General features: G+C 40.5%; 1 protein-coding gene across 1 annotated transcript in view; it reads right to left on the minus strand.

Moving 5' to 3' along the window:
• Window positions 1-24,483, minus strand: part of arhgef39 (Rho guanine nucleotide exchange factor (GEF) 39) — a 62,973-nt gene that overhangs the window by 21,736 nt on the left and 16,754 nt on the right. Inside the window, exons 5-7 of the mRNA XM_076722518.1 lie at window positions 22,823-22,941; window positions 9,726-9,796; window positions 2,811-2,939 (exon numbers count right to left, since the gene is read on the minus strand). Of these exons, the coding sequence (XP_076578633.1) occupies window positions 2,811-2,939; window positions 9,726-9,796; window positions 22,823-22,941 (319 nt within the window). The remainder of the gene's footprint in view (window positions 1-2,810; window positions 2,940-9,725; window positions 9,797-22,822; window positions 22,942-24,483) is intronic.

Below are 24,483 nucleotides of genomic sequence, written 5' to 3' on the forward strand. Positions count from 1 at the left end.
AGCTAAAACCACTTCCAAGAACTGGTGATGGAAAATAAAATAAGCCGTTTATTTACAAGAACATGTACCCATACAGGTGTCTTGAAAATACCAAGTTTAGATGGATGGCACTCACCCAGGACCTAAGGTGAACAATACTGTCAGCAACATTTTACTGAAAAATCATTCTCCTATATGACTGGCCAAAACGTTACCCACCGTATCACTGCTCATGCTTACTACGGTTTGTGTGTTAATGTGGCAGTAGAGCTACTGAATCAGTGTATTTCTGATTCAGTATGGAAACTGACAAAAATCAGGAAACATTGATGTTTTCTTTTGAATTTAGTCCTGAAAAACTAATACAGAAATCACTCTGAAGTAATAATACAAAATCTGAGTTGAAACCGTATCAAATCACAGCTGAATCCAATCCCAGCATATTGTATTGTTACAAAGTGGTTTTTCTATTGGATTGTGGACTCGGTATCCAGATATGTATCAAATAGTCTGTCAAAACATTGCAAAAAAAATCTATTATAATTTCCCAGAGACCAAGATCACAACTCCACAATGTGTGTTTTGTCAGATTAACAGTCTAAAACCCAAAGATGTTCAGTTGAACATCAAAGCAGAAGAAGACTTGTCATCAGTTTTGTTTGATGAACGACCCAAATGATTATTCATCGGGAAAAATTGTTAATTAAGACAGTTAAAACAGTTAATTTTGAGCATTAAAAAGGAAAAAAAAAAAATTTGATGGATCAGTGTAGGTCAGGGTGGTCAAAATTGCCCACAGCCGGCAGCCATCAAAGGCACTGCAATGTAATCCCTCCTTCAATGTACGTCCACCTAAAGGGTTTATTTGTGCCACTGACCAGCTCAGATTGTTATAGTAAGTGTCTGACAACACTATGGAAAGGGTCCCTGCAGAGATAGACCTCTTTGTTCAAGAGTAAGATCCTTTTTGTTGAACCAGAAACAGCTGTAATACCACTCTCCCCAAAGCCACCAGACTCCATTCACAGAAACAGTCATTTTTAGCATTGTAAAACACACTTCATTAAAACGCAAAACAAGAACTCACCAAACCTTTTTTGGTTCATCTTTTCACTGTTCCAACAATCACCACTAACTTAAGATTGGATGAAATAAAGTCTTAATTCACCAAATCAGGAGACAGAGAGAGAGAGAGAGAGGGCAGACATCAGGGAGGCAGTGAAAATGGTATGTAGACCCAAAATATGTTTACATCTGACTCAGGATTTAAATATGTCCGACTTCAACAGATTTTTCGACATTAAAAAACACAAAACAGTAATACCTAAATAACATAAGCTCTGGTTTTGCAGTGCACTCTGGCAGCCACGGCAGCGGGGCTGCTTTTTTTTTTCCCTCAATGGAATATTAATTTTCACAATCAAATGCATGGATTTCTTTCTTTTTTTTACCATAAATATAAATTCAAATTCAGAATGTCCTTTGACAGCCCTGGTGTAGGATGAGCATTTTCAAAGGAAGCAGGAAACATTTCATCATCTGTTTCTCTCTAAGCTCTTCTTAACTGCACAATATTGTTTAATTGAATGAGGTAGTCTGATTGACCATATGACAAAAAAAATGCAATAACAGAAAAATGACAGAAAATACAAAACACAATTATGTGCAACAGTCAGGAACACAAAGAGACACAAATTAGGAAAAAGTCAATGTGAAACAAGATAGAAAATGTGAGACATCTTTGTTTTAAATTGAAGGAACAGGCAGGCAGACACAAATCTGCGGCCTCCAAGGGAAACAGGCTGACTGTCTGCTGTATCGATGTCCTATTGATTCAGGCTTTGTGTCTCACAATCGCCCCCCTCATCTCCTACAGAGCTACTTAATATGTTTGAGGGGCTCCGACGCCTCTCATCTGTAAAAGGCAGAGCTTTTCTTTTACCCACATTAGAGGTGGTGTTGGTGGGGAGAAGGAGAATGGGTCGGCGTGGGGTTGCGGGGTGGGGTGGTGCTGCTGCTGCTGCTCTGAAGTCTGCCTGGTGGGACCGGAGCTTTATTGGCTGGAAAGGAAGCCGGCGGAGTTGCAAGGGTCTGAGAACTTGGATGAGAGGAAGCTTTTGAAACTTCCCACATTGGCATTAGAGAGATGAGCTGCTATTCAGCGCTCACTCCCAGTCTACACCACCACATCCGCAAATACACACATAAAACAAGCCTGCATATCCAAGCAAACGAACACACACTCGTGGCTTCGTACACACATGCATTCACTCATATCCACGCACGTATAAACACACACACAAAAACACACTTTGGCTTCCTTTTTATCTGCTGGTTGGCGAGATGAGGCTGGGCTCTAATTGGTCCTGGGGGAGATTGGCAGGGTGAGCGGAGCAACGAGGAGGCCAGACAAACAACAGGAGGGGGAGTGGCAGCAAGAAAAGGGCCACTGCTCCACAAGTAGAGAGGGAGCCACAATAGAAGAGGGGAAATAATTGAGGGAGAGGGAAGGCAGGATGAGGGGGAAAAACACACTCACTTGCTAACAGTTAGCAGTAATGCTCTATTAATACAGTGGGCTCAGTGTGATGTGCAAAGTACTTCAGTTTCCTGCAGAAAGTCCAATGAATTCCATTGATTAAAAGCACTCCAGGCGAGTGCTTTCAGAATGTCTCCAAACTAAACTAATTTCCCTTCAGTTTATCTATACTTGTCTTGCTTCCCCCTCCACCCCAATGTGTCCCAAAGGACATAGATGCAGAAAGAGGTAGAGAGGAGATGGAGGTGGTTCTTGGGGGAGATGAAAGGAATATGTGATCAGAGGTTCTAACCTGCAGCCAACACCTTCGTCTTTCGCCCTTTCAGCAGTTTCTGCACCCGGCAGAGCTGCAGGTGATTCTCATGGCACTGGACATTCTTTTGGATGCGCTGGGACACCACACACACTGCAGTCACCGCTCCTACAGCAAACACAAACATTTGTATTAGCATACACGTGAGGACACTCAATGATGAAATCCTTGTGTAATGATATCTCTGGGTACGACATTAGACCATTGTGGAAAAAGTTGCAGCCACCAGGGATTGCAACAATGACTGAACATAACTCCTTCTACATGCACTGCACTTTCATTTACCATGAGTGGGATAGAAGGTCCAAAACACACGGGATGTAAATATATGAAAGAGGATGATTGGAGCTACGCAAAGAGGATTTTCTTTGATTTTGGTCCAACATGCCTGAGCCCTGAAGTTGAGGTCCATTTGTTAACAGTATACAGACCTTTCTCATAGGTAGGTCTCACAGGACATAGTTATCTTTTTGAGCTTTTGATCCCCTGCGAGCCTCTGAGCAGCTGAAGGTCCTCAGGCACACCTCTTTTGCTTTTTTGTGTCCAGGTTAAAGACTGAAAAGTGTTGGGCTCCAGTCATCAAGGTCTTAAAACTAGGATAGTCAGCATCATCTTTCAAATGACCAATTGTTCATTTTTTTTATCTATTCAACCCTAATTGATATGCCTGTTGTTAATTCATTAAAATGAATTATTAAATTAATGGGTACATTCATTTTAATAATATATCTATATCTATATATCTATATATAAATATATATAGATATAGATATACATATATCTATATAGATATACATATTTTAAAAAAATGGGAAAGTTGATTTATTTTTGAGTGGACAGGCAAGTAGAGAAAATGGTGAGAATTTTATCTGTTTCTGTGCTTGTGAGGAAACTACACCAGGTCCTCATAATAACAGAACAACAAACATGCATGCACACACATATACATGTGTATATAGACACATATCATGAGGTTCGGTGCAGCCTGAATGCATTAGTCAAGGCAGAGTTGCCGTGTGGCATCATGTTATTTGAAGTGTAGCGCAGAAGGGAAATGAACAGGGATCACCTGGGAATTCATTGCCTCTCTTTTCCCCCTCCACCTGTGGCCGCAGCCTCACTCTGTGGCTCTGTGCATGTTTGTCATTTACCCATCATTCCACTGAGACGCAGACACACTCACAAACACACCATGGTATATGGTTTTAGGCTGGAGAAAACATCAATCTGTGGATATCTAGGTTTAATCTCGGTTTATGTTGTAGTCTTTAATCAGAAACAGGATCTGGTACCATTACTGTCCAGCCCTGACAGTTTGCAGTTTGGCTGATTACATACTGTATCAACTGTATTCATTCTAGCTGAACAAGAAATAGAATAAATGTCTGTGGGAAGACATTAAAATCAGTGTGTTCTGAATGTTCTACATCAGATTTCAGAATCAGAATCAGTTTTCTGGCTAAGCCTGCACCAATTCTGCTCAGCGGGGTGCCTCTGAAAGTTACCGACAACACACGGGCCTCAAAATACACCGCCTCAGCATTATACTGAGGGTGAAATCTAAAGGGACCTTAAAGGGATAGTTAGGGTTATTTGGAGTAGTGTTCTATGAGGTACATAACCATAACCCGCGTATCATCAACAGTAGATGGTGTCAGCACACCCCCCAGTTTAGAGAAGCAGCAGGAGTTCTGGCACAGAAGCTCAGCAGTGTAATGCTGCTGACAGCCTGCCTTTTTCTCGGGCACTACATTTTCTCAAGTGTAGAATGTTTTCCGCTGCATATCAGCTGTTTGGGTCAGATTTTCAGCTGTTTATGGAAGGGACAACAAACATAAGAAATATGAGTGACACTGAGTGGTATGACAGCAACGACAAAATGTCATTCACCGTGGAGACAACAGGATACCCTACGTCGGGATCAGACTACATGAATCAGGCCCGAATTTGAGACATCAGTGTCATAGCAGATCGTGAACGACAATCAGGCGTCTGTGCCCATGTAGTGTGACATGCTAAACGACCTGTCGTGCAGCATCTAGGACGCCCAACAACACCCCGATGAAAAGTCTTGCATGTCAGAATTCTTTGTCTTGACACGCCTAGTGTGACATCTCCCATGAAATGTTCCTGAGCATTTGCCAATCACATGCTCTCTCAGAGCGAAGTCAGGTAACCATGGCGAAGAGGAGGAGGAGAGATGCTGAGGTTGCTGCTGTCAGGTGGGACAACGGAAGAGAGGAAAAGTTCATTAGGCAGCAACAGCACTCCTGCCTATTTGATGTTTCCTCGAGGAAGAACTGAGCTACACTGAGCTACACAATCACTCTCCACAAACCTATGGGTGACGCCACAAAGACTACATCCATGTTTTAAAAGTCTATGACAATAGCATGATAGCAACACCATCACGCCTAAAAATCTCCAAAGTCTGGGAGCATTTCACTCCCAACTTGGCCAAAAATGTTGTGAACTGCAACATGTCCAAAGCTGACTTTCATCAGTTATGCCGGAGCATCGGAGGCACATTGGCGTTGATTGATTATTCAACCACCAAAAGAGTTGTAAGTTGCAGCCCTACAGCGGTCTGAGGCCAGTATCAGTCAACAGAACACACTGATATCTATAGATTGTGATCAGGAAACCTCTTTTGTTTGAACACACACACACACCATCTTTCAAATCTTCACAAAAGTGAAGCCTGATTTCAGTCTGTGTGCTTATGTTGTTGAGAAAATGTAGTGGCCCGAGGTAAAGGTAAAGCTGATTACGTATTGCTGCTGACCCTGTCCACAGCAGCTTTGCCTCTGTGCTGCAACTCTTGCATCTCTGAACAAGGAGCGTTCTGATGCCAGCTACAGCAGGTGATAAACTGATCATGGACCTCATACAGCCCTACCTCAAAAATCCTCTTAATGTCTGACAGGTAACTATTTCACAGGCTTTTCCAGGTGGTTAAAACAAAAAAATACACATTCGAAATTTTTATCAAACTCGGTTTTGTTTTGTTGGGGATTTTTTTTATTGGAAATTAGAATATATCTTAAATGCGTTTTCCTGTCCTAAACACTGCAGTACAACTTAGGGACGCAACTGCTTTGAGTTCATTTAACTGCTGCTGAGTGAAATGAACAGTGAATGCTTCTTCCTGCCTGATATTTAGAACTCTTATGTTCTAATAACTCTTAATCAATTCACAAAGTCCAAAATGACGAATTTTTTATATCTCAAAGTCTTATACATAGAATTGGTTTTTCCTCCCTAAATAAACTCTGTTGACTGCAGCTAATTGATCACAACATATCAGCCAATATTCACCTTTTGTGAGAAAAGTTACGAAATGTGACCAAGATATGCAGTGAGCAGGACATTTTGCAGATGAAAACTAAACTTGTCAGTGCTCTCTGTGTTATGTAACTATGTAATTGAGATACTGATTTCAGTCCAGTTTCTTGGTCTGCCTCTAATGTTAATGGAATGGAAAGACCGATGATATTATACAGGAGAAAGAAATAATCAGGTCACCCTCGGGCACCTTAGCGGTTTAGGGGTTAAGACACATTAACTGCTACACCCCCGGTCAGATACAGCCACAGACATTTGTTGCGTGTCATTCCCGATCTGCCTCTTCTCTACATCTCTACTACTGGATTTCCCTCGGTTGTTAACTGTCTTAATAGAAAATGTAAGATTTGAATATCAGGACAAATATATATCCAAATACACTGTATTCCTTTTGTGGAAACACAGTAAGGCTTATACTACGCAAGTGCACACACAGACATGTGAAGCAGCTGGACTCTTTGTTTTGGGGGCTCACTCAGCATCGTGGTCTGATGCTTAATTTCACCAGCGAGGTTTTGCAGAGTCTTAACTGAGCTGTGCAAATTAAATTCTCCCAGCAGTCCTGATCGGGCCTGATGGCCTGCTGAGTAGGTCAGACTGGCCTGTATGTTGTGTCTGAATGTGTGTGTAGGGACGCCTAAACAGGTCATATTAATTAGAGGGATGCTGGTCCCCACCATGGCGGCCATTGTAGCCATTGACCCCCTGCAAATCAGCTGAGCTGTCAGACTGTAATTTAATACAGCAGCCCCCAATAAGCACAACTCATTTGGTTGAATAATTTGTTCCAAAGTGTTTACCACAACGTCAGACCATTCCCACCTTACCTCCTGTACAATGCCCTGCTGGTTTAGGAACTGTGGATTGATAATGTAAAACTGATACGAGCTAATGTTTTGTATTTTTGTGCATAAAATACCAAAATGTAATCCTACAAATTTTAGCTCTAGTTCATGGTGTGACACAGTGATGGGGTGATGGTAAAAGCAAGTCCCAGATTTCTGTTTGCGATGACACATGCATTGACCACCAGGGGGTGCAAAACACACCGTGAGCAGCTACTCCGTCAAGGCGGAAGAACAACTGATGTAATAAATTGCTTACCAGCCGAGCTGTGGGCTGAAATGATTCATCAGGCACCTGAATGTTTTGCAAACTGATTAATAATTAGCATCGTAGCTTAGCAAATCCGTGCTAACCTTCGTGTCTGTGCCCACATGATCAGATTTCCACGTGCGCATGCAGTGAGAAAGTGTCATACTGCAAGGTCTGGTTGTGGTAAAGGAGAGGAGTGCTGCAAAAATAGCAGGCTGAGGTGGACAAAACACAGGAAGTACAGCAAACAACAGACTGGAATTTGGTCGCCTTTATTTTAGCTATAACCGATTCATCAAAATATGTCCGGATCAGTCCTGTTACTGATCTTTAGGATCGGCTCAGGACATCTCTAATTGTTATATAGCCTCAAAATCTTGTGAGGAGGTGGTTTTATTATTAATAGTGCTATTAATAGTCAAGCCAGTACTCAAACAAGAGGAACAAAATCCAGCCCTACTCAATCGATCAACAGAAGATCAAATCTGATTTTGAATTTTCAGTTTGAATTTTATGTTAGTGGATTAACTGTAATATTCCACATCTATCTAAAGAACCTCCTCACAAACTACCTTCCTTACTTTTTTTGTACAAAGCTTTAAAATCTTTGCCCCAGAACAAATAGGCAAATCATCAAAATAGACACAAGCATCCAATTACTGTGTGCCAGCCATAATAATTGCTGTAAACATTTAGAACTACATCATTAACGCGTCCAAAATAACAACAAAGAGATGGATTCTAATTTCAAGCGCAACTTTCCTGCTTTTGTTCTGAGCACTGAAACTTGGCGGATGAACTTGATCCTCAGGGCAACTTGACTACACTAAAATAATCACAGCCTAATTGGCTCGCTTAACTTCACAACAATTACAATGTAAACCAAACAAGGCATCCATGTAGACTTTTTCCCTTTGTTGCACATGTTTGGAATATTTTCCATTGCCTGCTTTAGAAAAACAACAGCTCCTAATTACAGTATTCTTGGGCTGAGTTCTGGCCGAGGCATTAATAATACATCCAGCCCATTACACATTCTGAAGACATCTTCCACTTCTTACTGCTCTTTATTCCATTTATTCACTATTTAGACTGTGTTTGACCACGGGAAGACAACTGTTAACTCTTACTATTAAATCTCTGACAGAGTTGGAGAGTTGCTTCAAGTCAGGTCAGACTTGGTTATGGTTACTACAGTGGAGTTAGGCGTTAGAGTGTCATATTAAAGCAGGCTGATGAAAACTCCTGAAGCACTGCAATTACAACAATTAAATCCAGCCTGAATGCACTGCGAGGGAAGAGGGAGGGGGGGACAAAGAAGGAGAAAAGCAGCACAACAAGAGAAAACAACAACAAAGCCTCTTGTGATTCTATCTGCTACTTTGCTTAATCAGATACAATGTGATTTGTCTGGAATTTCTTTTTTTAAATAATTCCCTTTACAATACAACCAGGCTGACTATAGGAAGTATTTCCACACATACACACACACACACACACACACACACACACACACACAAACACACACACACCCCAATAAAAAGCAGCAGAGTTTTAAAAAAGGATCTCTAATGAGAAGAGGAAGAGGAGATGGTGGAGCACATTTAGATATGTACCTTCATCTTAGAGTAAGGGGCTGTTTTAATTTGTAAGCAAAGGCAGCACACCAGCAATGAGATTTTAATTGATACACATAAATAATTCCTTGTGTACATTCGCACTTGAGTCAGATTTGCTGTTTATTTGACGATTGAAATTAGTCATTATCGGGATTCGTGTTGATGTTGAAGATTTTATTTATTAATATAGCTCCCGCTTAATATCCTCTGATCCGCTCCCAATTAATTATGTCAAAATCCACATCAAACTCGAACTTACACGCATATTGAGCTTTGCCTCGCTTTCATTTCTCTACTAGCCAAGCGCCGCTGTGACAATAATAACAAATGAGGAATGAAAGGGATAGAGAGCACTTTTCTTTGTTCCTCAAATGAAGATAATGAGGGCTGTCTTTCACTATGACAGAGGCTGACGGGTGCGATCAAAGTCTTCACACGTTGTTGTTTTTTTGTTTATTTTTCTGCTGTTGGAGGACTGCTCTTACATTCTATAACTGTACAGCTTTGCTTAACTCTTGTGCTCCAAACTGCTTGTCAAATGTAGGAAGAGTTGCACTGTGAGTGAGCCAAAAATCTGTGTGACTAGTGATGCCAAGCACATCATCACACACTCATCACTTGTTAGGTTGCTGTCGCTGACAATCCCCAACAATCCTGACAGATTGGAAGAGGTGACAACATCAACCTCAGCTTCACAAGTGTGCAAATTTGCGTGTGCAGCTCTAGACACACACTGCTCCATAATAAAAGCACTTGGGGTTAATCTGCAGATGTTTTCCTTGAAATGCAGCAACACGATTACTGAGGCAGCAGCACGATCAGAAAAGACACTTACTTGATATCTGCTGAAACTCTGGGATGTCCGGACTTGTGTTGGCAGCCAGGTCCTGAAGGAAATGTTTATACCTGTGAGAAAACAGAAAGTAAAAAAGGTGACTGTGTGCTCACTAAGTGTTAACTGGAACAATAAACATTTGGTGACATTATTCATGTCGTCCAATCACTAGCAGAGCCACAGTCACTGTTGGACAGTGCATTCTTTGACCTGTCACTGCAAACTGAATGCGGGAATCCAGCAGCAGTGCCTTAGAAAATGCACCTCATAGGAATCGAATAGTCCAGAAAATGCACACATGGTGTGACTGAAGCTACTGACTGATGCAGACGCAGAGCAGGTTCTGCTTGCTTGTAGTGTTGATGGTGACAACCTCAAGACCTCCGTACCACAGTAAGATGAAGATGTGCACTGGCTTTAATTGAGCTCTCCTCAGTCACATGAACAAACAAATGAAACACTGTGAATGTATGAAAAATAGCATTTTCAAAATACAATTTACACTGCAGCACTGTAATCAAATAATTTGTTTTTTGATTTGATGGATGATCAAAGTAACAGGTCTCACCATTCTCTCTCTCTGTGTTCTCTATTACTATAAGGAAATCCATCACACTTTGTTCACCAGAGGTGAAGCAACATTAATATCTGTAAATGTATACGTAACTTGATCCCTAAATGTTCAGTACAGCACATTTGGTATTCGTCTTTCTTCAGTCCAGTGTGAACCAAATATACACTTATGAATTAACCTAATAATTTACCCTTTGTCTTCGCAAGTGTGGGAGAAAAAAAAATGTGAGCCGTACCCAGAAGTGTTGTGGCTGTGGGACATCTAGTCTATTACTTATTCGCCTACCTATTTATGTATTTTTTCATTTTAAGAAATGTGCATCGGTCACATTACAAGCTCATCCAAAGGAACTTCCCAACCTACTTAATGAAGTCTGTATCAGCACTGATGTGATTAGTGTATCGGTGCTGATTGGTTCGGTGCACCCCTAATTCTTGTAATGCTACTTATTTTTAGCGGCTCATTAACAATTGAAACCAGACACAAACTAATTTTCTGACTGAATTTGAATCAGTATTGTATTTTATTATGATGCTACGCTTCATTTATACTTCTGCAGCAAGACATTATGCCACACATGGTGGCTATATGTGTAGGGTGCTTGGCTGACATGCACCTCACACTATACTGTGTGACTAAAAGGTTTTGGCAGTGGCAGAGAGACAGACGTCTATTAGCTAAAAGTCTTTTGGTTAGCCACTGGATGTGTACCTAACATAATGTGCGGCTAACGCAGACCTCAATCACCTCACCCCAGTGCCATCTCCATTTCTTGTTTGTGCTTCCCAGTAAGTTCCAGTGACACTTGACAAAGAATGGAGGATCTGACAAAAACTGTGGTTGAAGAAAAACAGTGCTCAACCACAGCTGAGTACATCTCTGGAGACACTGCATATATTGTGTCTGCATCACCCACTTTCATGTATTACAGGGCTTGACTCTGCCGTAACATCTATAACATCTGTTGTGCCTTCTCCCCATAAACAAGCTGCAGTCACCCAGGAATTATCCAGTACCCTGCCAGTCACTCGCACTACTGATGAATGCACCTCCAGGACAACACCTGCATCACTGAAATTCTATTCAAAATGACACTCATTACACTCAGAAAGCAAAGCCCTTTGTTGTGAAATTAACTTGCTACCCCAATTTCAGTTTCCATCTTAAATAACAGCTGTGAAGAGCATCAGCTTCCTCAGAAATCTTTATCCTTTTTACTAGGATGATGTGACCTTGACATGCATTGACAATTGACATTGATTTCCAGTGAGTCTGTCTGCCTTTGCAGCCCTCCCTTTGTGCAGTCTGAGCTTGTTTTAGAGACACAGTGGTGCCACAGAGAGAGGTCATTAGTGATGCTAGCAGACTGTACACCGCTGCTGGTCCATGCGGTGGCATGAGTGGGATGAGACTTGTTGGCGAGTGACAACAGTGTAATGTGATAGTGTTTATATGCACTGTGTGTAAAGAACATAACAGCACAATGATGATTCTTCAAGCTGCATTTGGAAATATGCTCACTTAACTGAAGTGTAAAGACTTCATTACCCAGAAATCCTGTAAAATGACATCAAGTTACTAAATGGGGAGCTGTCACAAATTGAATTGTTGAATTTTGAGCATTTGGAGGAAGTGGTGTAGGGTTAGGGTATTTTGGGGAAGTGGTGTATTTAGAAATATTTGGGGAAAAAAACTAAGGGTTAAGTCTGTTACGTTCCAAATATTAATATGCATTAATACTTCTGTGTGATTACAATGTTTTCACACAGCTTGCACTACATTTGATTGTCCAATTAACTTGAGGAGAGCGTGCGTGTTATCCTGTCTTCGGAAGAAGTAAGAGCTCTTATTGTGAAGTAACAATAGGTTCTGCTGTTGTGGTGCAGCCATGTCGTTTTCATGTTAAGGTCAACATGGACAAGAAGTCAGGTGCTAAGAATACATTTTCAACAGAGCAAACTCATTTTACTAGTGAGACAACAATATGATCTAAAGTTTTTTTTTAAAGATTGTTTTGCCAACTGCTGTTTCCAAGGTCAAGAATGAACTGGCTTAACTGCACATTCTATTTTAACAGTATAAGACTAGCATAAAGTGCTAGCTCATGTGCATGAAGCAGTGTTTCCCCTACATTCATTCTGCAGAGGCCTACACCGGTCGTAACTTTGTTTTAATGAAAACTCAACTCCTAACATTTGCTCCTGGTGGTCTTCAACACTTTTTTGGAAGAAGGAAATAACCGTTTAACGTGGTCGACCTCTGGAAACTATGAAGAACAGAACTAAAAGGCTCAAAGGTCATTGACCAGTAGTCAGTGGACGACTGGAGACAGATCAAGGGAAATATTTGCATCTGACACCAGAGAACAGAGACAGTCATCATCTCTTCCGTATGCAACCACCTGTTATCACGAGACTGTCTCATGTGAGCACAGCTGAACTATGCCCATGACAACTGAGCGACTCCATCTGCTGAGGAAGGCCATGAGGTGTGGTTGAAAGCTTGGCCTGAAACTAACCCAGCCAAGTGTGTGCGTGTGTGTGTGTGTGTGTGTGTGCTGCACTATTACGAATTTACATGAGCTCAACTACAGAACAGTAGGTTAGCACAATGGTGGGTGGGTGTGGGTCTGTGGGTGGAGAAGGAAGAAGAGGAGGGGGGGGCATTGTTCTTGTAGTCGATTACTCATTGGAAGTAAAACGTAAGTCAAACAAGCTCCAATTAAGCCTCCTTCAATTAAGAGACACTTAAAAAGAGAAATAATTTCACTTCTTTCTCTTCTTGTCTCATCTTGTAATAACAAATACATTACAGGCATTATTAGCAATGGATGCCCTCGTTCTTATTAAGGAGCGGAGACGAAAATCTAATTAAAGCAACTGTGTAACAAAAAGGGAACACTCTAATGAGCATTATTACGGCACATTTCAAATAATGTAAATGGGACTCTCTCGTTTAGCTGCCCTGTCCCGCTCATTAGCAGCAAAGCAAAGAAAAGATAATGAGACAATAACGTAATCTGAACCATATTTATAACAGTTCAGATATTCTAATGAAGAATGCAGCTTCAGAAAGTATGCACGGGTGAAGGGATGTGCAGCAGGAGCTACTAATTCCTTTCTAATATGCAGATGATATGCAGGCTTTTTTCCTCACTCTCTCCTAGCAGACATGTCAGGTCATTTGGGCATTTGCACACACGTCAGTAAAGAAAAAAGAGATGGAAGAAATATCTGTCTAATTATTTTGCCTCCCATACATGCATTAAGGATTCAAAATTGTAATTAAGAGACAAGAGGCGCTGGCAGGCTCCTGCATGGGTTACTGAACATGGCATGGGCTTGTGGGTAATTACTCAAATTTAATAGCTTAAAAGGAAAGGAATGCACACCCGTTGTAAATATAGAAGACTAGAGATACTCCACTGTCCAAACTTGAGCAATTAAAATGTAATGTGAAGTGATTGTGAAGACAGTCTTATCTTTCTCTGAAACAGGGACTAACAGGGATTTACTCAAAAAGAACTCAGGAACTCTGTGCAAATGGGGATGTTAGGAAACATTTCTCAATCTTAGAACTCCAGAATGACTGGAGCTTTTTTTAACTGGGTGCTGCTGCATGAGTCAACTTAAATCAATCAGTATGAGGCTTGAAATTGGACAGTTTTAAGTGAAAATATGACTGAGAAACAATTAGGGCAGTCCTTGAGCCTTAAACACTGGAGTCAAAGAAGAGAAGCTCCTGATTCATCTGACTCTTTTCTTCAATTACCTTTTAGAAATTCAGTTTTAACTAAAAATCAGGTAACTGCTAAGTGTAACTCAAATAGAAGAGTGATGAATAAGCGTAGCTTAGCATGATCAGCATGATATCATCCTCATTCACACCCACTGATATCTTGCTCAGGGGCACTTTGACATGTGGAAGAAACAGCCGGGGGTTGAACTTGGGATCGAGTCAAGAGTATGGGTCGGTATCTCTGCCTCTAAGACATTTTGATAGATTTAGATACACAGTCTATGATGCAGAAACCACACAGATACATTCTCGTAAGATACAACAGCCTGCGAGTCAAAGCTTATTTCTGTTCAGTTCCACTGTACAGACTGATGTCCCAGTAAATGAAACAATGAATGGGGTTCCATCCTTGAACGTGGTATTCAGTTCTCCTTAATATATCCATGGTATACACACTTTACATCTTTTGTGCACAAATCTGATGCTTTAACCTTCCAGATGATAATCAAAGACACTGAAACATCTCACAGCTAGAATGTGAGACTTGACATGTCGACACGTATAGTGAAGTGATTCAAAAACATCACTGTTTTTTAAAGCTGATGTATATCATCCAATGACTATACGACTATTATGACAATTGAGTAATATGTCGATTGTTACTTTGATTAACCCATTATTAAGCAGACAAAATGAAAACTAAACTTGCTTATTTCCAGCATTTTATTCAAACTTACTCCTCATCTCACTGTGCAATGCTCTTTCAAACTATCAACCAAGGCAAGTACTGACAACAAAAGGGAAATGTAACTAATATATACTGTATTTGATCAGATTTAGCTCAAGTTTCTGCTGTGAAGAAACAAAAGATTCACTTTAGACTGTCTCTCACGAATAGCATGAAGCCATATTCCAAAAACAACATTACACTATACCTCAGCATCTCTCCGACCTAATTTCAGCTAATTAGCATTAGCAAAATCTGCCATCTCCAGCAGATTTGTGTCGTAACAGACTCAACTAATTGATAATGAAATTTGTTGCCAAATATTTTTAGAATCAATGTAATCAATTAATTGTTGCAGCTCTAATCTCTAGAAAAGGAAAAACTAAAGTATTTTATGTCAAGCCACTATCAACCACCTGCACCAGCTGCAGAATACCATGTAATATATAATCTGTTAATACTAGTGACATGGACAATACTGACTCAGGCACAGCCCTAGGAATAATAATGTTTAAGTTTGTCTGGGTCAGTTGATTATGAAGAGCTCATATTCACTCATCACAATCTTGAACTTTTCTTCTCAGATGTAAAGTGTGGTCTCTATGTTCAGGGTCAAAAGAATCAACTAACGATGCATGACAAAACACTGTTTAACACCATAACAGAAACACTTTGTTTTATCACAAGCCTCACTTCAAATTTGGCAATGAACTACAGGGTCAACTGACAGACAACTTCACAAAACGATTAACCGAAATACAACGGAGCACCTGCAGACCACGGACAGAAGCCACTTATGAAAGACTGCATATTTCACAATTCTTTCAAAATTAATCAAAACTCTGACCTTGTGTTGGAGAACCTTGCTGTGTTCAACAGCTGGAGATTATGGAACTACCTGAGCGCATAAAGCAGTCAATTCGAAATCTATTCGGCAATACAGACAACACCAAGCATGGCCAGTGCAACACACAGCAGCTACACACATCTCAATGCTTGGCAAGTGTGACACTGACCTCGAGACCTCTCGAGTTGTACGGCCTTTACATAAAGCATGCTCTACAGTGAGCCAACCATTGGGCCATTCTGTTGTTATACTAAATGGTGCTCAGCTTAGAGCAGATATCTAAAGGTCTCCAATTGCTGCCATCTCTATGAGAGCAGCATCTCTATTATCGACACAAACATGGGCAATAGAGGCATAGAGGGCTGCTATTCACTCCCGCAATAAACTCGAGACCCCATCACTGTCATAATGGTGATCTCAGTGGGGAGGACACTGATGACTGCTCCAGCCGGCTCAAGTGAATGCCACTTAATAAAGGCAATGATTTTATTCCTCCCCGAGCAGCAACATAAGTATCCACACTCCAGGCCCTACTCGCCATCCATCATCCTTGAATGGTGATAAGTGACAACAATTTCCTGCTATTCCCAGCCACGGAGCCAGAGCAAGGTAAGGCGCCAGCCATAGATGATTATCTGGCCGTGCCACTTAAAATCATCATACAATTAGACACATCCCTCGAGTCTCCTGAGTTTCACTGAGGACGACAGACGAATCAATGATGATGATGGGAAGTGCAGAGAAAAAGGTGGAGTGAGAGATGGCTGAGCTGGAGAGAATGAGGCACACTGATTAGGTGTCAGTCAAATACAGTGGTCAGCCTACTCACATGAGAGATGGAAGGCACTCTCATTTCTTTTATTGGTCACATAAACAGTAAACAGGCATCCCACTCTTGTAAAGGAAATACTTCCAGGACATTTTCAATGACCTAGAGACAAATGCATACAAGGTTTTTGTGGAAGTCATGCTTCATTCACGCAATGCATTGAATGGGAAAACAGGAAAACCTTTCATTATACTGTCCAGCCTCATTATCACACCATATAAATTAATATAATTAGTGTATGTGCCAATCCAATTCTCTCAATATTAATTCTGATGCCTGCTGATACCTGAGTACTTATCTAAGACCAGAGCTCTTTTTTCTTAAAATTCAAATCTGTATTCTCCACTGCATGGAAGTCATTTACAGTAAGTTAATGTGAAATGACACAAAGAAATGGATTGCTGCAGCAATAAAAACTGAGTTAGGAGAACTGTTTTTGTATTGGATCAGCGCATCCTAATTTTTTACAATGTTACTTATATTTAGAGGTTCATTAACAATTGAAACCAGACACAACCAAATTTTCTATAGGTTCTTTGTAATTAGCCCTTGTCAGTAGTGGATTTTATTATGATGCAAAGCTTCATTTAAACTTCTGTGTTATGGATGGATTTCTGGGTTTGAAAAGTGAAGTCAATGTGGAAGTGCCTTAAACCTGTAGACGCTCTAACATCTAGCAGGGAGCGATGCCACTGGTTACAAAAAGAAGTCAGATTGGATGTAAGATTATTAGAAAATGACCCTACTTCTCTCTTTTTTATTTCCTCAGTAAACACTTTCCAAATGACTTTAGGGTCATAATTGTTAGTTTCAAGTTTCCTTCAACACAGTAATTATGTAAATGATGGTCCCATTTAGAGTAAAATAGATAATAAAGCGTGGTATGTTTTAGGGCGTGGCTACCATAGTGTGTTCTCAGGTTCTCAGTCAGATCCAATCAGGATAGAGGTGCAGCAATGCATATCCATGGTAGTTCCACTCGTTCAAATATAGTCACTTCTGGCTCCATAAAATCAGGGTGGTGATGGCCATAGTTTCAAACTCTGCATTTCAAAACGGCAGTCCACAATCCAACTGGTGACCTCACAGTGGGCTTGTCCATTATTTATTACACTCACACAGCTCTGGCGTTTTTAGCTATAAAGTTAAGCTGCACTCTTGTATGGTGAACATGACCACAATAATCTCTTCTAACCAAAAACTTCAGCATTGCACATTTTTGAGCAGGAATCTGATCCGTATTAGCCTCGGCCTCACTGCTCAGGAGGCCAGCTTTTTAACAGTGTAAGGTCTGAGCAAGCTAACTGCTGGGTGCTAATCAAAGTTACACAATGTTGCCAAGCAAATTAATTCCTGAAATTTCTGCATTCACATGTAGCTATCTCGTTACCTTAAGCAGCAACACACACACACACACACACACACACACACACACCAACAGGCATCCGTATAACAACAAAGCTAATGCTATCTGAGCTAGCATTGCAGTGACGTCACTTACACAAAAAGTAACATGAAAAAACCGGCATCCAACCTACTGCTTGTGTTATTTAGTTTGCTTCAAATGAATTATATTTGAAATATCAGGAGAGGAGCAAAGGGGAGGTTCTGGCATCAGAGAGGTAGCAGGTGGAAAACAATGTAATGAGACAATATTTTTACATCTAACCAGGTGAATTAGTGTTTATTTTGGCCAACCCAGAGTAGGTGATTGTTGGAGAGGTGGAAAGAATAATGTTACATACACATGGATTATGGCAGGCCGGATATCATGGTGCACGAGGGCAGGACGATAGAAATTAGATCAGGCCAGCACATTCTCCATGAAGCAATTAAAACCTGACTCAGGTCTCTCACACAAGGAGAAAACGGGGGATCTGGACTACGAGAAGATAATAATTAAGAATAATTAATAATCAATCTAACGTCAACTAATCTAATCATCTAATAATTAATCATTCTTTGCAAATGATACAACATCACCATAGTGACATATCGGCACGCATGTCGTCATTCCATCATTCCCCCTGACTGCTAATGTTTTCCAGTGCTAGCACGAGGGTGTTGTCTGTCTGCCATCTACCATCTGCCTGAATCCATGTGAATGCAGCATAACAAAGACGGTTTTGTTGAGTTTTGTTTCTGTCGAGTTTGAATCGTGTTTTCAGTGATCTGCAAGATAAAACTACTAGTTTTTGAAATGAATCTGGTTGTTTGAGGAGAGTGAAATAATGGCTGTTTCTGGCTAGACAAAAAGGATTTTACTCTTTAACACAAAGGTCTATGCAGGAATCCTTTTCATAATGTTGTCAGACACTTAAAATAACAATCTGAGCACTTTTAGTGGGTGTACTTTAATGGTTGCAGTTGCCCACAAGGAATACAATGCCACCACTGCAGCCCGTTTCATTGCTGCAGGTTGAGGTGATCTACCAGACCAATTCCAAACCTTTTTGAACCTATTGGTATTTTAGACACCAAAATAGGGTCCAGGTTTAGATACTGAGTAGCCGCATTAGCTGAGCAACATGCTAAAAGAAAGTTCAACAGTCTAACTTACAAAGCAGTCCTGGAGTAAAATAACAACATATTCTAAGTGATCCTCAAATTAATACCAATAAATATAGCTGCAAGCAGGCATTCTGTTGAAACCTTTTTGTGCTCAACAAAAGGAAGTAGATCAATCGGCCAAAATTAAAGCCGTGAGCAGGCTTCACAAAGGTTCAGTTAGTTTGAATTAAAGGAGGAGTGAGAGCAATCACACACTTGTTTCATGATCACAAAGCCTGCAGCATTTCACCAATTGCGAAATCAAATGTCTGCCATTTGTTCTCCCTACTATTACAATTACAATTAGTCATTTGGCGGACACTTTTATCCAAAGCGATGTACATATGAACTCACACACCAATGGCACAGCATCGGGGGCAATTTTTTGGGGTTCAGTATCTTGCCCAAGGATACTTCGGCATGTGGACTGCGGAGGCCAGGGATCGAACCATGACCTCCTGAGTGTTGGTCAACTGCTCTACCTCCTGAGCCACAAATTATAATAAATCAGCACGAAAACAACAGGGTTATACCCCTTCAGGGTTTGAATCCTAATCATGTCTAAAATGATGCGAATCTGACACAAATGGGAACACACATTGGTGGCAAATCATTTGTATACCATCAGCATAGACACACTTTGACATGTCAGGATATATCACTGTGATATTGCCTAGCATGGATGTGCATCAATGCTCCAGAAAAGCAGCATTTTCATCACAGTTGCTTCATGGACTGGTACATCACAGTTAAAAGTATGTGGTGATGATCAAGCCAACACGCAGGATGGGGATCGGGTCTGGTACAGGCACTCTTCGATTGTATCAGCATTGCAGAAGCCAATCCATTTCAATCCTGTGTGTTAACTGATGTTTGCCATCTGCCAAAGATGCCCCCCTACTGGCCGTTACGCCCCTTTAAATCCCCACGGCGTTGTGAGCAACTGACCCATAAATTAACTGTGGAGTTCCAAAGATAAACAAATAGCAGGCAGGATTTTTAATTAACCTGATATGAGAACACGCACGCAAACACACCTACATACATACCAATACAGTATACTGACTTTGAACCTACAAAAAAAGGGAGCACTGGAATTGGATTGGTACTTCCTAGAGCAATATTCTGTGTTGATGCGTCATATCAGGAGAGAAAAGGTTGGATTGGTGCATCCCTGTCATTTTCTAAGGCTTGTAAAACTGCATTCCAGAAGCGTAGGGAACCGTGAGAAAATAGACGGAAGGCGATCCTTTGTTGTAGACGAGAAAGTGAACAGAAATGAGAAATCCAGTAAAGTGTCTCAGATGCTAAGGTGGGGGGGTCAGCTCATCTCAGAGACAACTTTTCTCTTGTATGATGGATGGATGTAACATTTTGAGTGCTCAACTGTACAGCTGGAGAGATGAGAAGATGAAAAGGGCCTAATTAAGATACAACCAAACAGCTTGATAAACCACTGTCATGATATCTGCTGCATTGGAAAGCACGTTTCAGCGCATTTCTCCTCTTGTTCCACTAATTAACAAGCAAGATCAAGACCGCATGAAATTACAAAACAACCAAACAAAAACTGGTGCTTAACAAAAGAGATTTTGACAGTTACTGGACAGTCTGAGTACTTACATGGGCGCTACGTAAAATAATAATAATTACATCTGTCATGGACAGTATAGATTGCACAGTGCAGTGGGTGACTGCTGAAAGGAAAAGTAATGGCAAAAACAGAACTCAAGCGTGAAATCTGTGACCCATCTACTGTAGTGCTCTCAATGGTGGAACACACAAACACTTCTCTCAAAGCTGTGAGTAATAAAAAGTATTTTATATAACTTGAGCATCAATTACATAGACAATTGAACCAGTACATGAATAATTTATGGTAGTTAAATTAAATGAAACCTCACAAACTCCTATTCTTACACTGAAAGAGGTGATGTGATGTTGTGTTGTTTTGAGAACAACGCATAACGCCTGGTTGCTCAAATCTTAAAAACACAGATGAAGGTGGACTTGTACTGATGGCAGTGTCATGTCATCAGACGTAAGGCATCATTTGTACCTGCTTCCCTTCCATGTTAATCATAATGTTGCAGCCTGAGGAGTTTATGGCACTGAGACATGCTTCATAAAGTCTTTCAAAGGTCACAAAATGTTACCTTTTTAAGTTGTAGACAAGGGAACTTCAGGTAGTATCCAAAGTTCACATTTACCAATAAATTCCTTAATTTATCTCAATTGTGTGTGAGTTTAGTAAGACATTTTCCTATTTACTGATCTGTCCCTGTTTGCTGTTGATGTTGTTTGCTCTTAATGTCAAGTGAAGTCATTTTATTTTTATAGCCCAATATCACAAATTACAAATCTCTAAGATCCTCTAGATTTAGATTTAGATTCTTGATACAAATAAGGAAAAACTGCACCCCCCCCCCAAAAAAAATGGAAGAAGCTCAGGAGGAGCAACAGAGGGAGGGGGGATGCAGGACGGACATGCAATAGGTGTCATGTATACACAATAGAACAGCATACTAAAATTACAGTATGGACAATAATGATGATAAAAAAGCACATTAAAAGCCTAAAGGGAGGGACTAAGCCCTTTGAGCACCTATGAAGCTTTTAGTATGAAAGTGTAAAACATCTGTGTCACAAGCGCCGACTTTCACTGATGGCAGATTAACAGCAACCAAAAAACAACAGAAGCGACTAATAAAGTGGTAGTAGTAAATGAGAACAGTGTTTGGAATAAAAGAGTGGTGAGTATGATACAAATTGATAGAATTATGATGTGGAAGTGTACGTCAGGGCTGTATGTAATTTTTTTTTTTTTTTTTTTTCACAAAGCACTGGTGTGACCGTATAAAAATCACCGCAAGCGGTGGAGCTCATCACTTAAACAGGCATGTGACTGGCAAAGGGCATTAACGCTGCATACAGGGCACCACTCAAACCTTAACAAGAAATATTTTCAGACAAACATTTGCCCACTGTGGTAGACTGCATGGACATAACACCTCTTGCGACACAAACATCCATATATTACGCTTCAAATGAGCAGTATAAATCTCATCATACATGCAACACTATTCATTAGTGATTTACACAAACAAACATGGAAAGCAGTGTAACAACCAAGCCTGTGAGCAGACGTCCCATGATAAAAGGGCTCTTTACTTAAGGATCGTCTCCTCAAATATTTTCTGGAGACTCACTGCACCAGCAACAGAACAAGAACTGCTGCTCTTTGTTGAAAGTTAGCCAAAGAAAATACTTTTTCCACTTGCCATTATATTAATACATTTTCCCACTTCGCTTATTTTCATTTATCAGTGTTTCATTAAATAACGTATTAAATGATCCTTATTTTAAGATAACATTAAGTCATTAAGCCACTGTTCTGATACCAAGTTAAGCCAACTTATGTCAAGCAAAAAACACATATATATTTTAATAGATGTAATATATGAGTAAGGTGGAGAAAATGATATTTATCAGTCATCACCTGATGACTCTCCCTGATCTCCCATAAACAAACAGCTCTGGCAATGTCTTCCAAAATGTTCTCATACAAAGATAATTATGAGTGCAGCATTCCGGCATTCTAATGTAGATTTATCTTTATTCCAAATAAAAACTTTAAGCAAACCATCACAGACCTTCAATATCTACAGCAGATCTTATAAATCAGTGGCCAAGACATTCATGATATAACAATGGAGAAATCAGAACATTAGATTCCCCACCACACACACACACACAAACACACACACACACACACTGGAGGCAGTAGGAGTTGTTACAGCCCTCTTGTTTAAACAGAGAGTTCATATCTTACTGATCAATCCGCTGAACAGGAAGTTGAAGCAAGTCCTCGAGCTTATGGTTGTTGAACTCTGGTCGGGCTTCCTGCAGCTTCTTAAAACGTCTGAAGGCCTTGTTTTTCTTCAACTGAATCTAAGACAACACACAAATCACTGTGAAGTTATTCTCAGAGCCGGGCACATTTAGAAGAACCAACTTTGTGGCTTTGCAAAGTGACATTTTCTGATGTGCAGTCAGGTTTGTCCTTGGCTGTTCAGTATTTTGGGATTATATTGGGAACCACATCTATGATTACCACATGTAGTATTACCTTCACTCTCTCTCCCAAGAGAAATCCCACATAAACAGGGCTTAACAGAACAGATTTCCCCCATTCTCACCCAGGATACTGCTCGTGAACTACTCTACATGATTGTTTTTTTTTTGCTAATACCATCTACATAAAGCTTCTAGAGGCGATGATGGACATGTCACAACCAGTGACAACCCCTGAATCTTATGTCACTTTCTAGACGCTTACTCTGCCAGACAACCCCAATAACCATCCTGTTGTGACTCATTATGCTGGACTGCCAGCTGAGGTATGAGGAGATGGAGCAGGGGGGAGGCTGTAGATGTCATTAAATATGCATTTTGTACATCATGTCAGCATAAGTACATGTCAACATTTGGATGACAAAAAGCCTTATCTTGTCATTTCCTTCAATCATCACAATAAACATTACTGCTCCATTTAAGTGGACCTGGGGAAAGCTCTGCCCTAATTCACAGCAACAACAGTTGTCAGTGAGATAATATAGAGCTGGAGAGTGTTATTAACAATGTTTCTGACCTCAAAATCAGTGAATGTATCAAATCTGAAAAAGTTAATGTATTACTATACTTGATGTATTACTCTGTCCACTGAAGCAAACAGTACGTCAGTCTGGACCCTGCCCTTAATCAGTGACCAGACAATTCTCCAACTCCATCCTCTGTACTCCGTGGACCCACCATCAAAGCGCTCAGCTCCCGGGCTGGCCATTCCCTGGAGCCGACAGCAGCCCACTGGACTGACTATGTAAGATAACTCCAGTATTGTCAGAGAATCACTAAGCTTGTTTGTTAGACATAAGAGCTGTCACTTTGGCTTATTTTTGTTGGCCTACTGTTGTATAGATTCCCAAACTGAGTGTTTTTATTTGCTTCCTGGGATCTTAAAGAGGAGTTTGTTGTTGATATAAGGACTCATTCGTTGGTAGTGGAACTGTGGGTTTTGTATTGAGTACTGACTGCCTCCTTGGTGGAGGTCTGAGAGCATTTTCTAGTCATGTATCCAGTTATCATTGTGCATTTTCTATGTTTTTGGGTCTGTTCACACTGATGTAGGCTCATAAGATGAATATTAATTTTGACAATTAGACAATAATAGGTAGGTCAAAATAGAAGCATGTATTAAGCTAATTGAAAGTTTAGCCCCCACAGTGTCTGCTTAGAAAAATTCTGGTTCTTGGACAAATGTAGTGGAAGAGTCCTGTCATACTTTGTGTTATGAATAGGCTAAAATATGTTTTCTATTTCAAAATACAGTTTCTATTGATCAATAAATTGTTAGTGACATTGAATATACAGTGTAGCTGGAGATCATTCACAGCGATCCTGCCCCAGATGATTGTGGTTTTAATGTGGCTTATT

The sequence above is a fragment of the Chaetodon auriga genome, chromosome 22 (genome assembly GCF_051107435.1).
Source record: "Chaetodon auriga isolate fChaAug3 chromosome 22, fChaAug3.hap1, whole genome shotgun sequence".
Classification (NCBI taxonomy): Eukaryota; Metazoa; Chordata; class Actinopteri; order Chaetodontiformes; family Chaetodontidae; genus Chaetodon; species Chaetodon auriga.